General features: G+C 41.5%; 1 protein-coding gene across 1 annotated transcript in view; it reads left to right on the top strand.

The window, feature by feature from the left end:
- The window catches only part of iglon5 (IgLON family member 5), a gene marked incomplete at its 3' end in the record, with an annotated part of 88942 nt that extends 86598 nt beyond the window's left edge, over window positions 1–2344 (top strand). The window contains exons 7-8 of the mRNA XM_080039187.1: window positions 136–287; window positions 2241–2344. Of these exons, the coding sequence (XP_079895313.1) occupies window positions 136–287; window positions 2241–2344 (256 nt within the window). The remainder of the gene's footprint in view (window positions 1–135; window positions 288–2240) is intronic.
- Window positions 2345–16798: the final 14454 nt, after the last annotated feature.

Genomic DNA, 16798 nt, shown 5'->3' with positions numbered 1-16798 from the left:
TGTGGGCTGAGTCACTAGGTGTAAAGTTATTCTGTGTTATCTCTCTCTTTTTTTCTGTCAAACTCCTTATCTTTCTCTTTTTTTTCTCCTTGCTTCCTTCCTTCACTTCTGCTCCCCAACCGCTGTGCCATCCAGGCCGGTAGAGAGTGACAACACCCTGAGGATCAAAAACGAGAAGACGCGCTCGCTGTTGCTCTTCACCAATGTGACAGAGAAACACTTTGGCAACTACACCTGCTTCGCCTCCAACCGTCTGGGGGCTTCCAACGCCAGCATGCTGCTCTTTCGTAAGTTATGACACAGAACTTACACGCATGTGCACACACGTACGATAACCCAAAGCTTTCACAAATACGCGATTATACGCTCACATTTATCTCATGTGACTATCAATCGACGTGCAGTGAAAGTGAGAATACACATGACAGGCGGCCTCGAAACGATACTTATGCACTGACACACCGTTTCTTCTCATTCCTGCCGTTGCACACAGCAGAGCATTTTCCCGGCACTCTCCTCCCTCCTTCTACCCATTTTCGTTATTCTTCGCCCCATTAAAGCTTTGCTTGCCTACATTACCATCTCTCTCTCTCTCTCTTTCTCTCTCTCTCTCTTTCTCTCTCTCTCTCTCTGTCTCGCTCCCTCGTTCATTCCCGCTCTCATCCCCATCTCTCGTTCGTACACAGTCCTGCATGCACACACACACACACACACACACACAAACACTGTCGCTCTGCTCTGTCCCGTTACGCAAGAAGTTGTCATTTCACTCCCAAGTCCAATTCACATTAACCGTCCCCAATGAGCGATTTCCTACCCTTCCATTTCCCGTCCTCCCTCCCTCTCTCTCTCCCCCCCTTCAGTGCATTCTGCATTACCATCTTAAGTGAGTCCTTCATCTATCCCCCTTTCTTCTTTTCATTCCTTCGCCCATTATCTCGGGCCAGTCTCCCTTCAATGACTCACTCCCCCCGTCAGTCCCATACATCTTCCCTCACTCTTTTTCTTTTCCTCCACCAGCGCCGCAACTTCTGTCAGCCAATCTCTCCATCATTTGTCCTTCTGCCTCCTCTCTCCTTCCTTATCTCCTCTTGCCATCGTTAAGACACAACAAACTCCTTTCTGTTCCCTGGCCAGGCACGGAAAATCGGGGCCATAATTGGAAACCTTCGTGGCATATCTATTCATGTGCTGTCCTTCACTGTCATTGGCTCCCCCTGACTTTGTTTCCCCTGCTTTTGTACCTCTTTTTTTAACCATTTATTAATTAAAAAAATGTGCCATATGAAGTATTCTCACATCACCAACCCACTATCACATCAAACTTGGCACATTATTGTAATAACCCTCAACCAATGAGTTGATTTATGGCACAAAAACAGGAGGAGAGAAGGTTGATTGAGGTTCTCTTGAATTTGACCTTTAAATCATGATGTAATTTCATACCGCAAATGTAGCCTAATATTATTGATGGTATATAACATAATACCAAGAACCAGTCATAGGTTATCACTACGGCGTTTAAAGGCTTTGTTACTTGAGATTTACAATGTTGACTTACTGAATTATATTATTTAATCGCTGTTTGTCACAGTCGACATTTAGATTTGTCAAACAGAGGTGTAACTACTAAAACTTAAATGGGCTGCATTCCATTTAGGTGTTCCAGTGGAAGAGTACTTGTAAGTCATGCTGGCGCACTAGCTTAGATCCCTGGCACGGGTAAATGGAATGGAGCCATCATAAATGTTATCCGTTTCACCTCAAATTAAAAAAATGTCAGCCTTGAAGGTCTATAAAATGTTAATTCCATAATGTAATGGTTTTGTAACTTAATATTAACAATGTGAACATGTTACTGAATTCGGAATTTCAACAGACCTTTTCTTACGGTTTTCATTCTGATGTGTCACACGCATCTCAAACTAATAACAGTTATTTCCATTTCCAAGGTGCTTGTCCTGTGCATGTGCGTTCACTTACTTACATTCCTGGCACACCTTTAATGGAACACAGCCACCATAAACATTGTTAGCTAGACCTGTGTTTGACAAGTAAAAATGTCAGCCCCGGGGGTCTGTATGTTAACTAGATTACTTTGATGTGTGTCAGATCCTTCCATATACTTCCCATTTCAAGTACTGGTAAATGGGATACTGCTGCTCGATCATTTTTATCGCATGAAAATTAATTTAGGACAATGAACTCACTAATATTGCTCCTTTTTTGTTTTCATCCAGGACCGGGGGCCATACAGGGGCGAGGCGCCGGTTTACGTGCAGGAATGAGTGTCATCGTGTGTGTTTGGGTTTCCCTCTCTGCTGTCCTTCTGCTGAAGGTGTGAAAGGTCAAGCACCACCTGGGATTGTCCCCAAATGTCCCTGAAAGGCCCCAACCCCCACCCCCCCACCCCTTCCCTCTCTACCCCCTCCCTCCCTCTCTCTCTCTTCCCCTCTACGGAAGGAAGAAGGAAATGAAATTCTTTAATTACGAACCCATCACTGTGAACAAAAAAGAATATGCATTAATCCAGGAGCCATTGAATCATTGCATTGAACACACAACCACATCATCACCTTCCCTTACCCCCTCTCACCCCTAAAACCCCAGCACCCTCAATCCAATTTCGAGGTCAAATCAGTGTCATCATCTCTCTCTCTTCTCTCACACACAGTCTGTCTCCCATAATGCCTTGCAGAATTGTCTGACTCGGCACATCCCTTCTCCCCCTTGTGTCCACCTCATTATTACCACTCGGCTGATGTTGATAGAGAGTGTACATTAATGAGTATTGTGTCTGTGATCAATGAGAACATAGATAATCTAACAACTGGACGATCCTTTTATGTATTATACTGCATAGACTAATGACTGACCTACAATGTTTGCCTTATGGAAATGATACGTAAAATCACAATATTATGGTGGATATTTATGGAAATTATAGTTATAACGTGGTACTGGCGGTCATGTGACCTTTTGAAAAAATTGTGGGCCATGTGAAGTGTCACCCTTTGATCACACACACCTACAGTACATCTACACACACATACACCTACAGACACCACCACACACACAAACACACACACACACAAACACACGTGTATGGATTTTTTTATTTTAACTGTGTAGCAGTGAAGCTGCTATGAATGATGTCAAATTGTGTAATTGAAAAAGGGTGGGTGGTGACGGCGTCAGTCTTAAGGACCCCTTTATGTAACTTGGGGGGTTTATACCAAGGTTTCGCATGTAGACACCCTCACTACCCAACCTTTTTAGCAGTCCCTCCCCCCCCCCGCCTCTCTGTTCAACGTGCTCTGTCTAGTCGCCCTTGGCATTGCTATGGTGTTCTCTGCTTCGTGTCGACCTCCCCCCCCCCCCCTTCTGTCTTCCTTCCCCCCCCCCCCCCCCCGTGTAAATATATGCAGTACAGAGGCCACGCCGGGCGACCTCAAGTTGCCTGGCACTGAACGCCATCTCCCATCAGCCTCGACTATACGCTCCAGTTCTACTGAAGCAGCAAGAGACTGTCCAGTGACAACGATATCTTCTGTTTCAAAGCTGCAGCTCCATTCTCTTTGTCGCTTGTTGATAGCATGTACCGGTTAGAGATGTTCCTGTTGTTGAGTCCATACTCCCTACACTCTCTCCCCACTCCCTCCCTTCCTCCCTCCCTCCCTGCACTGTGTCTGTTTTACTCTGCAAGGTGACCTGCTTTTACTTTTTTGGTGTTAATAATAGTACAGATGATGATGATGTTAATAAGTATTTGAATAACTATGAATAGTGATTCCATGTGAGAAAAAAAAATGAACAAAATCTGAAGGTAATGAGCTGTGCGTGGGTGAAATAATTTTTTTGTACTTTACTCTGAGAAGTTACACACATTGAACGACTACTACTGGGGGAAAAACGACAACAACAACAAAAAAAGATGTAAAGTTTTTGAAGTGATGTGCTCTATTTTGCCATGACAAGCTTTTTAAAAAACACATTTGAAACAGTCTGATGGATTATTTCATCCGAGTCCTGAAGAAGTGACTGACGATGTAATTTATGATTTGTACCAGTTTACGTATTGGACTATTTTTTTCCCCATGCTGTTAACTGAATCACAAACACACATTTATAGCATATTTGTCCACCTATTTTAGTGTGTCTCTGTCCAACCAGCTAGATAAACGATTTTGATCCCTGTCTGTAACTGGTCGTGGCTGTAAGTCGGTTCTTGTTGGGCCAGACCACAGGGAGATAAAGATGTAATTAGCCGTTACCTGTGGCTGGCTAAGTGAAGGAGCCTGGGCTCCACCTGTCCCCCCTGCCAGCCAGTGATGGCCCCCATAAATCAAGCTCAATCCTGCCACTGACAGGAATCCTCTTCAAGGACAACCTCGCCTTGGTGTGCCAGTGCTCCCTCCCAATGTATACCTGGTGACATGCAGGCATGGGCACAACTAAACCCCCATGGCACAATTATCCACCCACTTCCCCCGCACAATGCAAACAGTGGGAGGTAAGCCCATATTTCAACACAGTGGCACTCATTTTTCCGCTGAAACACTGTTCCAATCACATGCAGCGACTATATGCAAATTTGCCATAACGAAACCTGAACGGAAAGATGAGTATAACCGGGTTGAGCCGTGACTACTGCGACCTTAAAGGGGAATTACTCAGTATTGAATCAATTGTCTGAATGTGTTTTGTTTGATTTTGTTTCAAACCAGCAATAACCCCTAACTCTACTGTGCGAGAGGTATCAGATATGGTTACATCTGTGGTGTTTTATCTGAAAAGTTCCCATTAACAAGTTATATCAAATAAGTCTGTCGTGGTACTTTGACTGTGTACAATACTGAAATGATTGTGAAGCTCTGTTTAAATGGCCCTTACTCTAAACACTACTATGTTGTACTCAAAAATATATTGCCCTCTGCAATGTAGTCGGGTTGTCTGTGTGACAGAACACACGCTGTTTGTGCATGCATCTTGTTGCTCCGACAACAATGTAATATTCCATTACAAGCACAAGAGGAGGTTGTTTGTGCAGTGCTTCTTTTTTTCAGTCACGATCACATTTTCATCTCAGTCTTTCATGTTTGTTTTATTTTTCTGTTCCCCACTCACAACCTGTACTGTACTCTGTACACATGTCAGCGTCCCACTGGGTGTGTCAGTGGCATATAACATCTGTATGTATACACAATATGTCCTTGATGAAGAAAAAAAACAACAGAAGAAGAAAACTTAAAGAAAAATGAACATGGACAAAAAAAATAACATACTGTCAAGTTTCTCAATGTGGGTTTGAAAAAAAGCACGTAAATGTCCGTGTATGGGTGGATTTTGAAAAAAAAAATGTATGTTGTTTTCGGGTTTATGGGTAAATTATCCAGATGGAGGGGAATGTGGAGAAGAAAGAAAATGACCTGAAATTCTGGAGTGTTGATAAAACTGAATATGGGAATTTGTACAAAAAAGCAGCAAACAAACATGTTTTCATGAGTCATGATTTATGTAAATGAGTCTTCTTCTGGTTCGAGAGAGAGAGGAGGACTGGAGAGGGTGTGGGCAGGCAGCAGACCCCCCTGGGTTCACAATTGGAGGGTTTGCGGCCGGTCCAACGGGCCTGTGGGAGGTAAACACTGACAATGTTAAATCCAAAAGCTGAGAGCCGGCGGGAGATGGGGTGACACTAACCAGACAATGAACTCTGCAGTTTTGAGGAAGAAGACGGACAGGAAGCTCATATTGCATTTCCAAAACTTTGGCTCTGTGGTCTTTCCCAAGGGAAGGTGTACCACAAACTATTTATGGTTGCACTATGTAACATGAATAGCATTAGCATAGCCCTTGATCACAAACACAGTCTGGCCTACTTCAAGTGTATAAATAACACCCCAACTGGGGGTTCAATGAGTTTACAGTGATGTAAACAAGACACATGCTCGGCCCCTTTCCTGATAAAAGTGTTGATTGGCTCCTGCAGCTGACGGTTCTGATGATGTGTTTACAGAATCTCTGTTAATAAGGTGCAACGAAGCTGTTGTTTAGAGCTCACAAAAGTAGCACCTATAGTTTACAGTGGCATAGCATGGTATTGCACTTTACTTTACTGCATTTTGTATAGTAGTAAATTACTGGCATTTTGTTTAGGTAACGATTCAGTGTTATGAGATTACTTTTTAGGAATAGGGTTTATGTAATACTTTGAAACATATTGAAAGGTTGCACTGTGCCTTTGCTAAGAGGAATCAGGCTGTAGCCTCTCCTATACAGAACCGATACTGAACAGACTTTCAATTCAGAATGCAATGGTTAATCAATACCTTCGACTGAATGGCTTTGGAATGGAGCAATTTCTCCCAGGCCATCCCTACCAGATCCCCACAAGCTAAATTGATCAAGTGTCTATAGACCAGCCTTAGAACAGAGAGCATAATTCATCATGCCTGATACAAGACACCCCTAATTGCACATCGATTTTTAAGCCCTTCTCCGAAACTATTTGGGCAAGCTGTAATGTCAGCTCCGTAAACTATGTGTTCAGAGGTACGATTCACATCCAGGGAATGAAGAATTAATCACTTGCTTTCTATTCTAGTCAATCCAGGCTGGTATTTGTTTTGTGTATTGCTACGTAATATAGAGTGCACCGTACACGCTCCCTGAGCTTTTAGACACTGTATGTAAAATTTGTCAGGGGCCATAATGTATTATATTTCATTAGTTATGATAGAGATGTCAGCAGCTATTGACACAGCTTATCTAGAGGCTGCTGTCTGGTTGTAAAGTACACAAAGATAAGCAGACAGTACAATAGTAATAAATAATATCTAACTGATTATTTATTTAATAAAAGTGTCACCACAGCTAGTACACCGAAAGACTATGCCACGCAGCGTGACACTTGAATGATTATCATTGTTCTAAACTAAATCCCTTGCTCTCGTCCTTTACAGCGACGCACGCCTAATTCCCATACATTAACCTAATTATAACATTGTTTACCAACTATCTACAGGCCCATTCAGTTCTCTTGGGCAAAGTCAATGTTGCAAGTCTATTAAGGCCCAGTACTTTTCCATTACCAGCGCTAATGAGTGCATTAGTATACAGCGTGCTAGACCAGATTGTGACGAGGAAAGTCTCCCTAACAGTGTGCTCCAAGCACACTTCAGGTGTTTGCAGTGGTATCGGATTTGTTTACTAAAAAGTCTCATGACAGTTGGAGGATGTAGGACCAGCTCAAAGATCGGAGTTAATTATTTGTGATAGATAGATAGATAGATAGATAGATAGATAGATAGATAGATAGATAGATAGATAGATAGATAGATAGATAGATAGATAGATAGATAGATAGATAGATAGATAGATAGATAGATAGATAGATAGATAGATAGATATGTAGGTATAGCATTAGTAATAAGATGTAAATAGATTTCTTATTTAGTTCAGGTGTTCTGTATATATTTCAAACCTCAGCTTGCAGCAAACATGGTTGGCCACGGAGGCGCAAGCTTCGCCGTCTTCCTCACTGCGACCACAGATGGCGTCTTGTCAATCACCCACCTCCTCTCTGAGCGACGGGAGCGTCTGGCTAATTAACACTTCACTCCACCAAGTTGAGCAGCAGCAACACTTCTCAACGACCAGGCACAACACAATGGAGGCATCTCGCCCACCACGTCTCTCCCCTAGTCATTAAGTCGCCCACCTCAACAACATCTCCAACATAGAACGAGTCCCCATTACTTGGCCTCTCTGAATCACCAGCCCACACGCCTGGCAGTTTCCCTGTCAATCAACCAAAGGGGTAAATGTTGGTTGTGGTGCTGAGAACTGACAGGGGGAACTTGGATTTCTTTCACATGTGACAGCACCAACTGGTGTTTTTGTGCTGATTTATACTGCAGTGATGAGACATAGGGACTGTGGAGAAAATCACTCGTGTGTGTGTGGGCTGCAAGTGTCTTATTACGATGTGTATACGGCGCGCTGGAGGCTGGGATACATGACAGGATGTATGATAGGGGGCTAGAGATGTGGGTCCGGTGCCTGAAGATGGCTATAAAAGTATGAACCCACAGCAGGAACCCTCGCTGCAGAGTAATGGAAAATGTCTCATTTGGAAACTAATAACAAATTTAACCAGAAGAGAACCCACCGTGCATAATTGAGGGAATGAGTTGGCTTAGCTTAGTGTCTAATATGGGACCCATCTCTCTCTCTCTCTCTTTTCCCCCTCTCTCTCTCTCTCTCTCTCTTTCTCTCTCTCTCTCTCGCTCTCTTCTCTCGCTCTCTTCTCTCTCTCTCTTCTCTCTCTCTCTTCTCCCTCTCTTTTGCTACACACACAGACACATTTTGCTTAATTCTTCCACTCGTCCAATTTCTTTTTGTGCGGATATAACCTGTAAAAAGCTTCTGCCCCGACCCATACCCCAGGTTTGCCCACTCTGCCGTTGCTGATATAAAGTGTGTGTGTGTGTGTGTGTGTGTGTGTGTGTGTGTGTGTGTGTGTGTGTGTGTGTGTGTGTGTGTGTGTGTGTGTGTGTGTGTGTGTGTGTGTGTGTGTGTGTGTGCGTGCGTTCGTGTGTGCATGCATCTGTGTGTGTGTGTGTGTGCGTGCATGTGTGTATTACTGGGCACAGGGCAGGCACGTTTTGTTCATTTATTACACAGACTTGAATTACAGGCCTTTGTTACATTTCTCAAGAATTCATTAATGTAAACACACAAAACCGAAAAAAAACAAAAGGAAGGAAGGAAACATTTGTCTTCCACCCTGACAGATGTTCAGTGCTGTGAAGCGACGATTGTATTTTTCTTTGATTTGTTTAGTTAGTGAACTTGTCTTCTTTGACTTTTATTTTTTGGTGGTGTGTCTTTTTTTTCAAAATCCATGGAAGTGAAGTTTTAAAAATAATATCAAGTGGAGGGAGACGAAAAAATAAAATCGGTTTTGTTTTTAACAGAAGTCACTGTGTGTGGTTTGTTGTTGGAAGCGGAGCTCCCAGTTGGCCCCTGTGGTTCTAAAGGAGGTAAGGTCAGACAAGGTTGTTTCCGCTTGGTGTGTGCTTCCTGCTGAGTAAAGAGCCTCTGCTTTTGTTGTGTCTGCAAATGTATCTTTTCAGAGTTTATTTTTTATTTTATTTTTATTTTTTTTGACGTCCGAATGTTTGGTTTGATGAGACGCTGTCAGAATAAATGGCTCACCTAAAAATCACTTGCCAAAAAGCATCTTATTATTTTCATTAGTTGGCAGCTTTATAATAGAGATTATCTCATTACCGATCATTAGTATGATAATAAGTCCTTTTATCGACCAGTTTGTCAGGCTCCATTTTGATTAAAAACATGCTCTGTCATGTGTTTTCAAGCTTGGTTGTTGATAGAAATTATAAACCTTTCGTGCAAGGGGACACTCACTCACTCTCGTCAATATATACTCAATACTCAATGATAAACATCTGTGTCTCCTTAAACAAAGAGATTGTGCATTGGGAGCTAATCTTCTCTAATTATTTGAAGTAACAAAATGTCTGTTATGGAGGATGTTTAAGTGTATTATATATACATATTTGTGTGTGTATTTAATAGTATTAGATGATATAAATCTGGAGAAAACAGCTTGAAATACAAAACGTTTGTTGTTAAAATCAGCGAATATCAACTCACCATCCTCTACCTCTCCATACGCAGTGTGCATAAAACAAAAAGTAGCTAGTACAAATAACAACAAGTTTTGTAAAAAGCAGTATACTCCACCTTTAAAGATCATACTAAATACACTTAAGGTCTCCTGGGGATTCAGTAACACTAAACTTTGCATCATTTACTTTAAATGTAGCATATTTCCTGATGAAGTGGAGTGTATTCATTTAAAATGGGGACACTGACCTCTGCAAATATTGATAAAAAAAAATAAAACATTTGAAAAGACAATGTTAAGTGAAGAAAGTAAAAGTATTTTTCAGTTATACCAGTATTATAGTGATAACTTCAAGGTCAGATGTTGTTTGGCTTTCAAACTCTGTGTTCTGTGTTAGTTTATTTGATAGAACAATCTAAGTTAAGCATTACGTAATGCCCCTTTAAGGTATTGCAATGAAAGTGTTTTTACATAGTAAATCCTATCATAGATCATATTGCATTTTAAACTTGGGTGTCTCTATTTGTTTATGGTTACGGGTATATTTTCACATAATACGACTATTAATACTACATCAATAAGCGCCAGGGCTGGCGGTAGCCAGGGGCCAGGGTGGGCCGTGCCCACCCAAATGTGGGCAGTGCCCACCCAATCAAAAAAAAAAAACATTTTTATTTTTATTTTTTAGGTGGAAGTCCAGACCCACTATCGGACGGACCTGTTCATTCGCTGTCCAAGAAAATGTCAAATACAATTCAGACAATGAATTAATACTAAAGAATATACCATTACCATGCATTGCTTCTAATTTTATTATTGGGTGTCCTGCCTCCAAGTTACCCACCCGCTTACAGTGGTCACTGGTCAGCAGAGCCGCCCCGAGGCATAAGCGAAATGAGCAGTTGCTTAGGGTCCCGACTGCCAGGGGGGCCCCCCCAATTTTTTTTTATTTAGTTTTTTTTTTAGTTTGTGTGTTTGATATCAACATCATATTATGTAAATGTAAATTATCATACAATAAAAGGAATACAATGTTTTGGTAGATAGTTAATAAATGAATAATTGAATCAGTTCATCTGGGATGTAATCCGAGGTTAACTGATCATGTCACGTTCAAGTCCATGGCATGCACAGTGTGTATTGAGTTTATTTAAGAATATTTGAAAATGGGGCTGCCCTCAGTTGCCCATGCACTGTTTATAGACTATAGCCTATTTCAGCCTTGTCTGTGAAAAAAAAGATAACTGGACAACAGAGTTCTTCTGCTTCGTTCCTCTCACTGCATTTAAATGAATTCATTATATTACAGAAAAATGTGTCCCGTAAAAGAAAAAGAGCACCAAGCCCATCCCAGAGGACCCTGCATAATATTTTATTTCAAATTTATATTTCTATGGAAAATCCATGTGTCTATCTTCAATAGCTTCTAATTCATCCGACCCAGTGTCTCCAAATTATTTGTTTACACAAAATTCCTCAGATTTAGCCTATATAGTCTGTATAGTATATAGCTCTGGACTACCACCATCCAGGTTGCCCAGTCCCAAAGCTTTCTCTTCTATCAGCTCAGGCTGCCTACAGTTAATACTGCGATTAAAAAAAAAAGATACATTGTGTTTTATATAATGTATATTATATGTTATTCATAAACATTTTGGAAAAAAAACATGCAAGAATTAAATCTCCCACACAGCAACACTCAAAGTTTATTTGCATATTGTGTTCTACACAATTAAATGTGCCAAAAAGCAGACGCAGAGATCTTACAAGGGCAAAAAAAATCGGCTCGCGCGCTCTGCGCACCGCTCTGCGCACGCTCGCATCTTCGGTCTCTCCGCCCAGTGTGCCCACCTAAAATTTCTACAGGCCCACCCTAATCTAACTGTCTAGAACCGGGCCTGATAAGCGCTTGTTTCTCAGATGACTGGCTGTAAAATGTAAATATTTGAATGCCTTGGGCTTTTTTGCAAAGGCAAGACATTCATTCCTCCAGTAATATGTAAATACAAATCGTACATATCGAATTGTTTTGCTGATTTAAAGAGGCCTCGGCGCTCCTGGAGAGGAAAAGAAACCTGAAGAAAACCACGTCGACTGGAAGCTGCAGTTGCTTACTGTTGCACTGTGGTTTCTGTCAGCATGCGTTCACACTGCCTATTTGTTTGCCAAGACACTGACATATGTAATTTGTTTCACCCCAACAGTGTCTGACATTCAGGTTTCTGTTGAAGAATGACCTATTAATGAACCATCACCTCTAACCACAGAGTGCAACAACAGAGAACAAGCTGACACCATCACATTTTTAAAAGCACGGCAGCAAAGCGTCAGACTTTAAGAGTGCCGGAGAATTTATTTTCGCCACTCAAGCTTGGAGTGGGGAACAACAGCAGCAGCATGGAAAAATTCCCTCACCTGGGGTTGCTTCTCTTGTTTGCAGGCCAAGTACCAGGTCAGTCTGAGTACAAGTCACTCATGTCAATGTTTTTGTGTCTTTTAATAAACTAATCATCCATGAGGAATTGCTCTTTTCCTACATTTTTTGGATTGTCAATTTCAAAGGTTTAATGTGCAATTTTTCGAATTAAATTATATATTTTCATTTATATGGAATGTTTTATATTTTAGCTGCTGAAAAGCTTCCATCTGTAACAACAACATGGATGCAATTACATTAGGCAGCTTCAGTAACATCTTCCTTCCAAGGATGAAAGAATAATTGAATCAGTGCATACATCTTATTTACTCTCTTTCTTTGGTGAATTAAAGTAGAATGTAAAGAGGTTTCAACCTGTTTTTAGGAGCGTTGTTTTTTCTTTGCTTGTCTCCTTTGACACCTGCAATCCTCTGAGTGCTTATCTTATCTGCAGTATTTATTCATCACACATAATAATCACTTCATCACACTTAGCTAGACAAGCAGTCACTTCAATCAAACACATATTCTAAAGCTTATTGAAATCTTTTGTACTCCAGTGTGTCTCCATTCATCGCTGTCGGTAAAAATAAGATTTGATTTGTTTTTAGGTGAAATGCATCACATCATAATCCATTCAACGAAGCAAGGATTGATGCGTTATGAAATTATTATAAATTGACTTCCAGTTTTTGTTCTTCTGGGTTATTTAAGTTTTGTTATCGTCTTTTGTCTGGCAAAACCTGGCTCCCAGCTGTCACGCAGAAACACTTAACACAAATTAAAAAGTATTTGTAGATGACCCAGAGTTCTGTTCTGCACTTTTTTTTTGGAAAAGTTCCTTGTGTGACAGATTGTATTAATGGCTCTGTCTTTAAAGCCCTGACAGCGGTCGCAGAGGGACTGAGGGTGAGACAGTACCCTCCCTCTCTCCGTGTGATGCGGGGTGAAACGGCAACCCTGTCCTGTCATTTCAAAGTGGAGTCCCTCAAGTATGGGGTTCAGTGGTTCAAAAAGAACTGGGAAAAGCGGCTCATCCTGAAGTCATCCAGGCGGGTCGTGGTGGAGAGGAATCAAAGTTCCTCCCTGGAGATCTCTGAGGTAGCACTGGAGGATTCTGGGAGGTATTACTGCGAGGTCAACGTCCTGCAGAAAGATCCGGAATGGGGCAACGGCACCGAGCTAGTCGTCTTGGGTAAGAAAAAAATGGTAGTTTCAGAAAATTCATTAGGGTTGTTCCGCCTGGGTGGTGTTTCGATGCTCGTAATTATGTCTCATTTGTATCTTTTGTATACAATGGCCACAGCGTTTAGTTTGAGGCAGCTCGATATAAGAGCCACGAGTGGACCATGCATCACCATAAAAGAACCAAGGGCCAGGCTCAGTATATACAAGAAAAAATTCAATTTGTGGAAATTCCCTCAGAGTTCATCTTTTTGCCTGAACAGTTTCATGACAGATCTAGAAATAATCACCCCGGGACCACGCACAGTGCCTTGTATCGATCCTGCCCAGGGAATTGAAACTCAACAGAAAACAAGGCAGGGAGGGATGGACAAATTATAAGGTGGAAATTATTCATGCAGAACACAATCCATGTTTTTTTTCTTTTTCCGCTGGATGCAAAGTTGCTTCCATTAAAAAATCAATTGTTGTTGGTTGTTTTTTACCCTTGTATTGTTAATATTTTTTGATGCCAGACCTATTCAGCTTATTTCCATTTCATTGTTTAGTAAGAAATAGTAGAAGTGATCATTTGCAGAGTTAGTCAATGTAGACATTTAGAAGATTAGTTATGCAGGGAATGGATTTGTACTACATAAATGTATAGTTTACATCTCTTTTCTTTATGTCTCAGCAGGTTAATTTATATTATGTGCACCATACACACATATTTTGATTTCTGTATTCTTGTACTTTTTATGAAAAGTTTCACTTTAATTTGTCCTTGTTTTAAAATAGATGGCTGCATTGTTACTAAAATCACTACATTTCCCTTTTTCCCCCTTGCTGTATATTGTTGTTTTCTGATGAAATAAGGATCCAATTTTACAGTCCGTCTTATCTCGTCTGATGTATTTATTTAGTCTCTTTCTCCTTTTTCCACTGCTATAGCGCCACCTTCTACTCCCAAAATCTACCTCCAGATTCCCCCTGACCCAGTGAGCGGTCAGTGGGCTCTTGTCTGTCTCAGCGGGGGATTCTACCCCAGTGAGCTCACCCTGTCCTGGACCTACCAGAGCGCAACAGCCGATATCGATTACCTGTCAGTCACCAATTGCACCCTTCCTGCAATCAACCCTCAAGGTAACCTGTCTGAACCCGCGGCTGACCGAGGAGCCCCGCTGTCTTCTGATTGGTTGGTCAACTCCATTCCTCCGAGCCGGCCGACGTGTTTCCAGGTGATGGACAACCACAGCCAAGAAATGTACCTCTTCAGTGTGTTTCTCCTCCCTCTCAAACAGTCTCTGGAGACAGGAATCACCTTCACATGCAGGGTGCAGGACCACCCTGCTATGAGCACGGAGTCAGAGCTGACCGCCTCTTTCACCTGGGGTAAATAAATACAAAAAAATGAATTCCTCCCCCAAATATGATAATTGTATAATGTGTTGTTTTGGAAGCGCTGGTTGTGATTCATTTATTTTTTTTCCTTCTTTTTTTTACCTGTTCAAACTCCCATTTGGATGTTTCTTTTAATGATATCCTAAAAGTTCTTCGATATAAATAATTGGACTTAATATTCCCATCAGTTTTAAATGTTTAACTTTGTTTTTTCAGTCTGTTTGGTACGACAGATGGCTCCACATATTACGACACCCACAGATTGCTAGTAAGGCGTTGGAAGATATGAATCACGGCAAATAACAAATGTAGGGCACATGTCACTGCAGCTATAGCTGCATAATTCATCTAGCATTGCATCTTATCTGAGACTGAACTGATTTTAAAACTGCTGAATGCATTACGCATGTTTCTACAAAGTGTTCATTCATGTGTCATCACCATTGCTAGCATACATAGCTAATTTACACATCCAGCAGTTAGGGAGCAACATTAGCATTCGTTTGGAGTGGTGTTTTTGGCAACCTGTCAAATGTCAGTCCAATATACTCTCTTCTAAGCACCACTATGATCTCCACCGACTCCTTGGACTATTTTATCTAGCTAATGTTGACTGCTTTTTGCTGCTGGCCAAGTAGTAAAGACCTACAGTTGGTTTATCAGAGTTTTGCTCAAATAAATATCTGTGAGCTGTGCCAGAAAACTTGAAACAATGAGCTGGAAGATGCTAAAACGTTTGGTAGAGCTGAATGAAACCGCTGAGTTGTTGCCTGTTTCACATTGCATAATAGTCATTCAACCCATTATTTATATAAAAATCATGATAGGAGCAGCTTTTAAGTTGTTTATGTAAACCGGCTTAGCTTGCATAGTGATGCACATCTTCTACAGTACTGATGATTCAACCAGGAGTGTTTCATGGTAATCCAAGCTTTGGAAGTTTTCAGGATGCCCTTCAGCTAATCTTGTAGAAAATGAATGGTGATTTTACTTACACCGTCAACACCTTTTTACACTTTGCTTGACTAATGGCAACTAGTTTCTCTCCAAATAACACAGTCCATCCATACTGACACAGAGTTCATGGACAACGCGGCCTCACATACCACAAGTTGCTGGTTCAGTTGTGTCCCTGCCTGACTGTTAATGTGGGTTAAACATGGATCATTCCATGGCAACAGTTTGCCTGCAATAGTGCATACTTGAACAAATTAATGATTTTTCTTCTAATCAATGTTTAAACACCTCTCTTCCCGGGGAGAAGGAGGTGAATGTCCATCAACTAAAGCCAGTCCAACGTTTCCTGATTTAGGCCCTGTTCTCACGGCAACACGAAACGGTGCAAACGTGGAAAAATTCCCGCGGTTGCACTATATCATGTACATGAAAACAGCAAACGCAGGCATGAAACCGCAAGTTTTTGAGATCACCTCCCAGGGAGGATTTTTTGGAAAACACAACGGTTTTGGTTTCATGTAAACACCGAAACCATTTCCCCTGGTAACGCTGACGCCACGGCTCCGCCCTCACACATGCGCATTGCGTTTGGAGATAAATGGGCATGCGCCGTCTTTGTAGGTCCATGTGCGCCAGTTGGAAAACAACAACAACAATGGCGGATCACCGAGCTGTATTCGCTGTGCTGTTGCTGATGAGTTTGTTATCGTGCCTACAACGACAATCGCTCCTACAATCGCTCCTACAACAAAATATGGAATTGCTGCACCAATCGTCGTCGGTCCAAACAAAACTGGTCGCCATGTTTGTTGTTGTTTTTCACAGAGCTGAGAAAAATAATTGTTCTTGCGCAGGCGCGCCTTTTTATTCAATTCTCACAGCCGACACCGGATGCACCGGAAATGCTATTTACTACTACCTTGTACCGCCAACTGCTGGCCTGGCATGCTTACTACATCGATTTTGTCCCGTTTCCTCTGAAAACATGTGTACGGGTGAAGATGTCAGATAAATTGTGTCTGAACGGGGTTTTTAAAAAAAACTAAAACGGGAAAACTGTTTTCACTGTGAGAACAGGGCCTTAATCCTGCCGTGCTCAATAACATAAGTCAGTGTTAATCAGTGTTGGCCTTTATTTTCTTATTTTTCTTGTGCTCTACTTTCCAGATGCCTCCCCTAACGAGTTGATTATATACTTGAACATT

This window comes from Ammodytes marinus (assembly GCF_949987685.1).
Source record: "Ammodytes marinus genome assembly, chromosome: 13".
Taxonomy (NCBI): domain Eukaryota; kingdom Metazoa; phylum Chordata; class Actinopteri; order Uranoscopiformes; family Ammodytidae; genus Ammodytes; species Ammodytes marinus.
The sequence above is the reverse complement of the archived record's forward strand: the minus strand, read 5'-3'. Positions and strand labels throughout refer to the sequence as shown.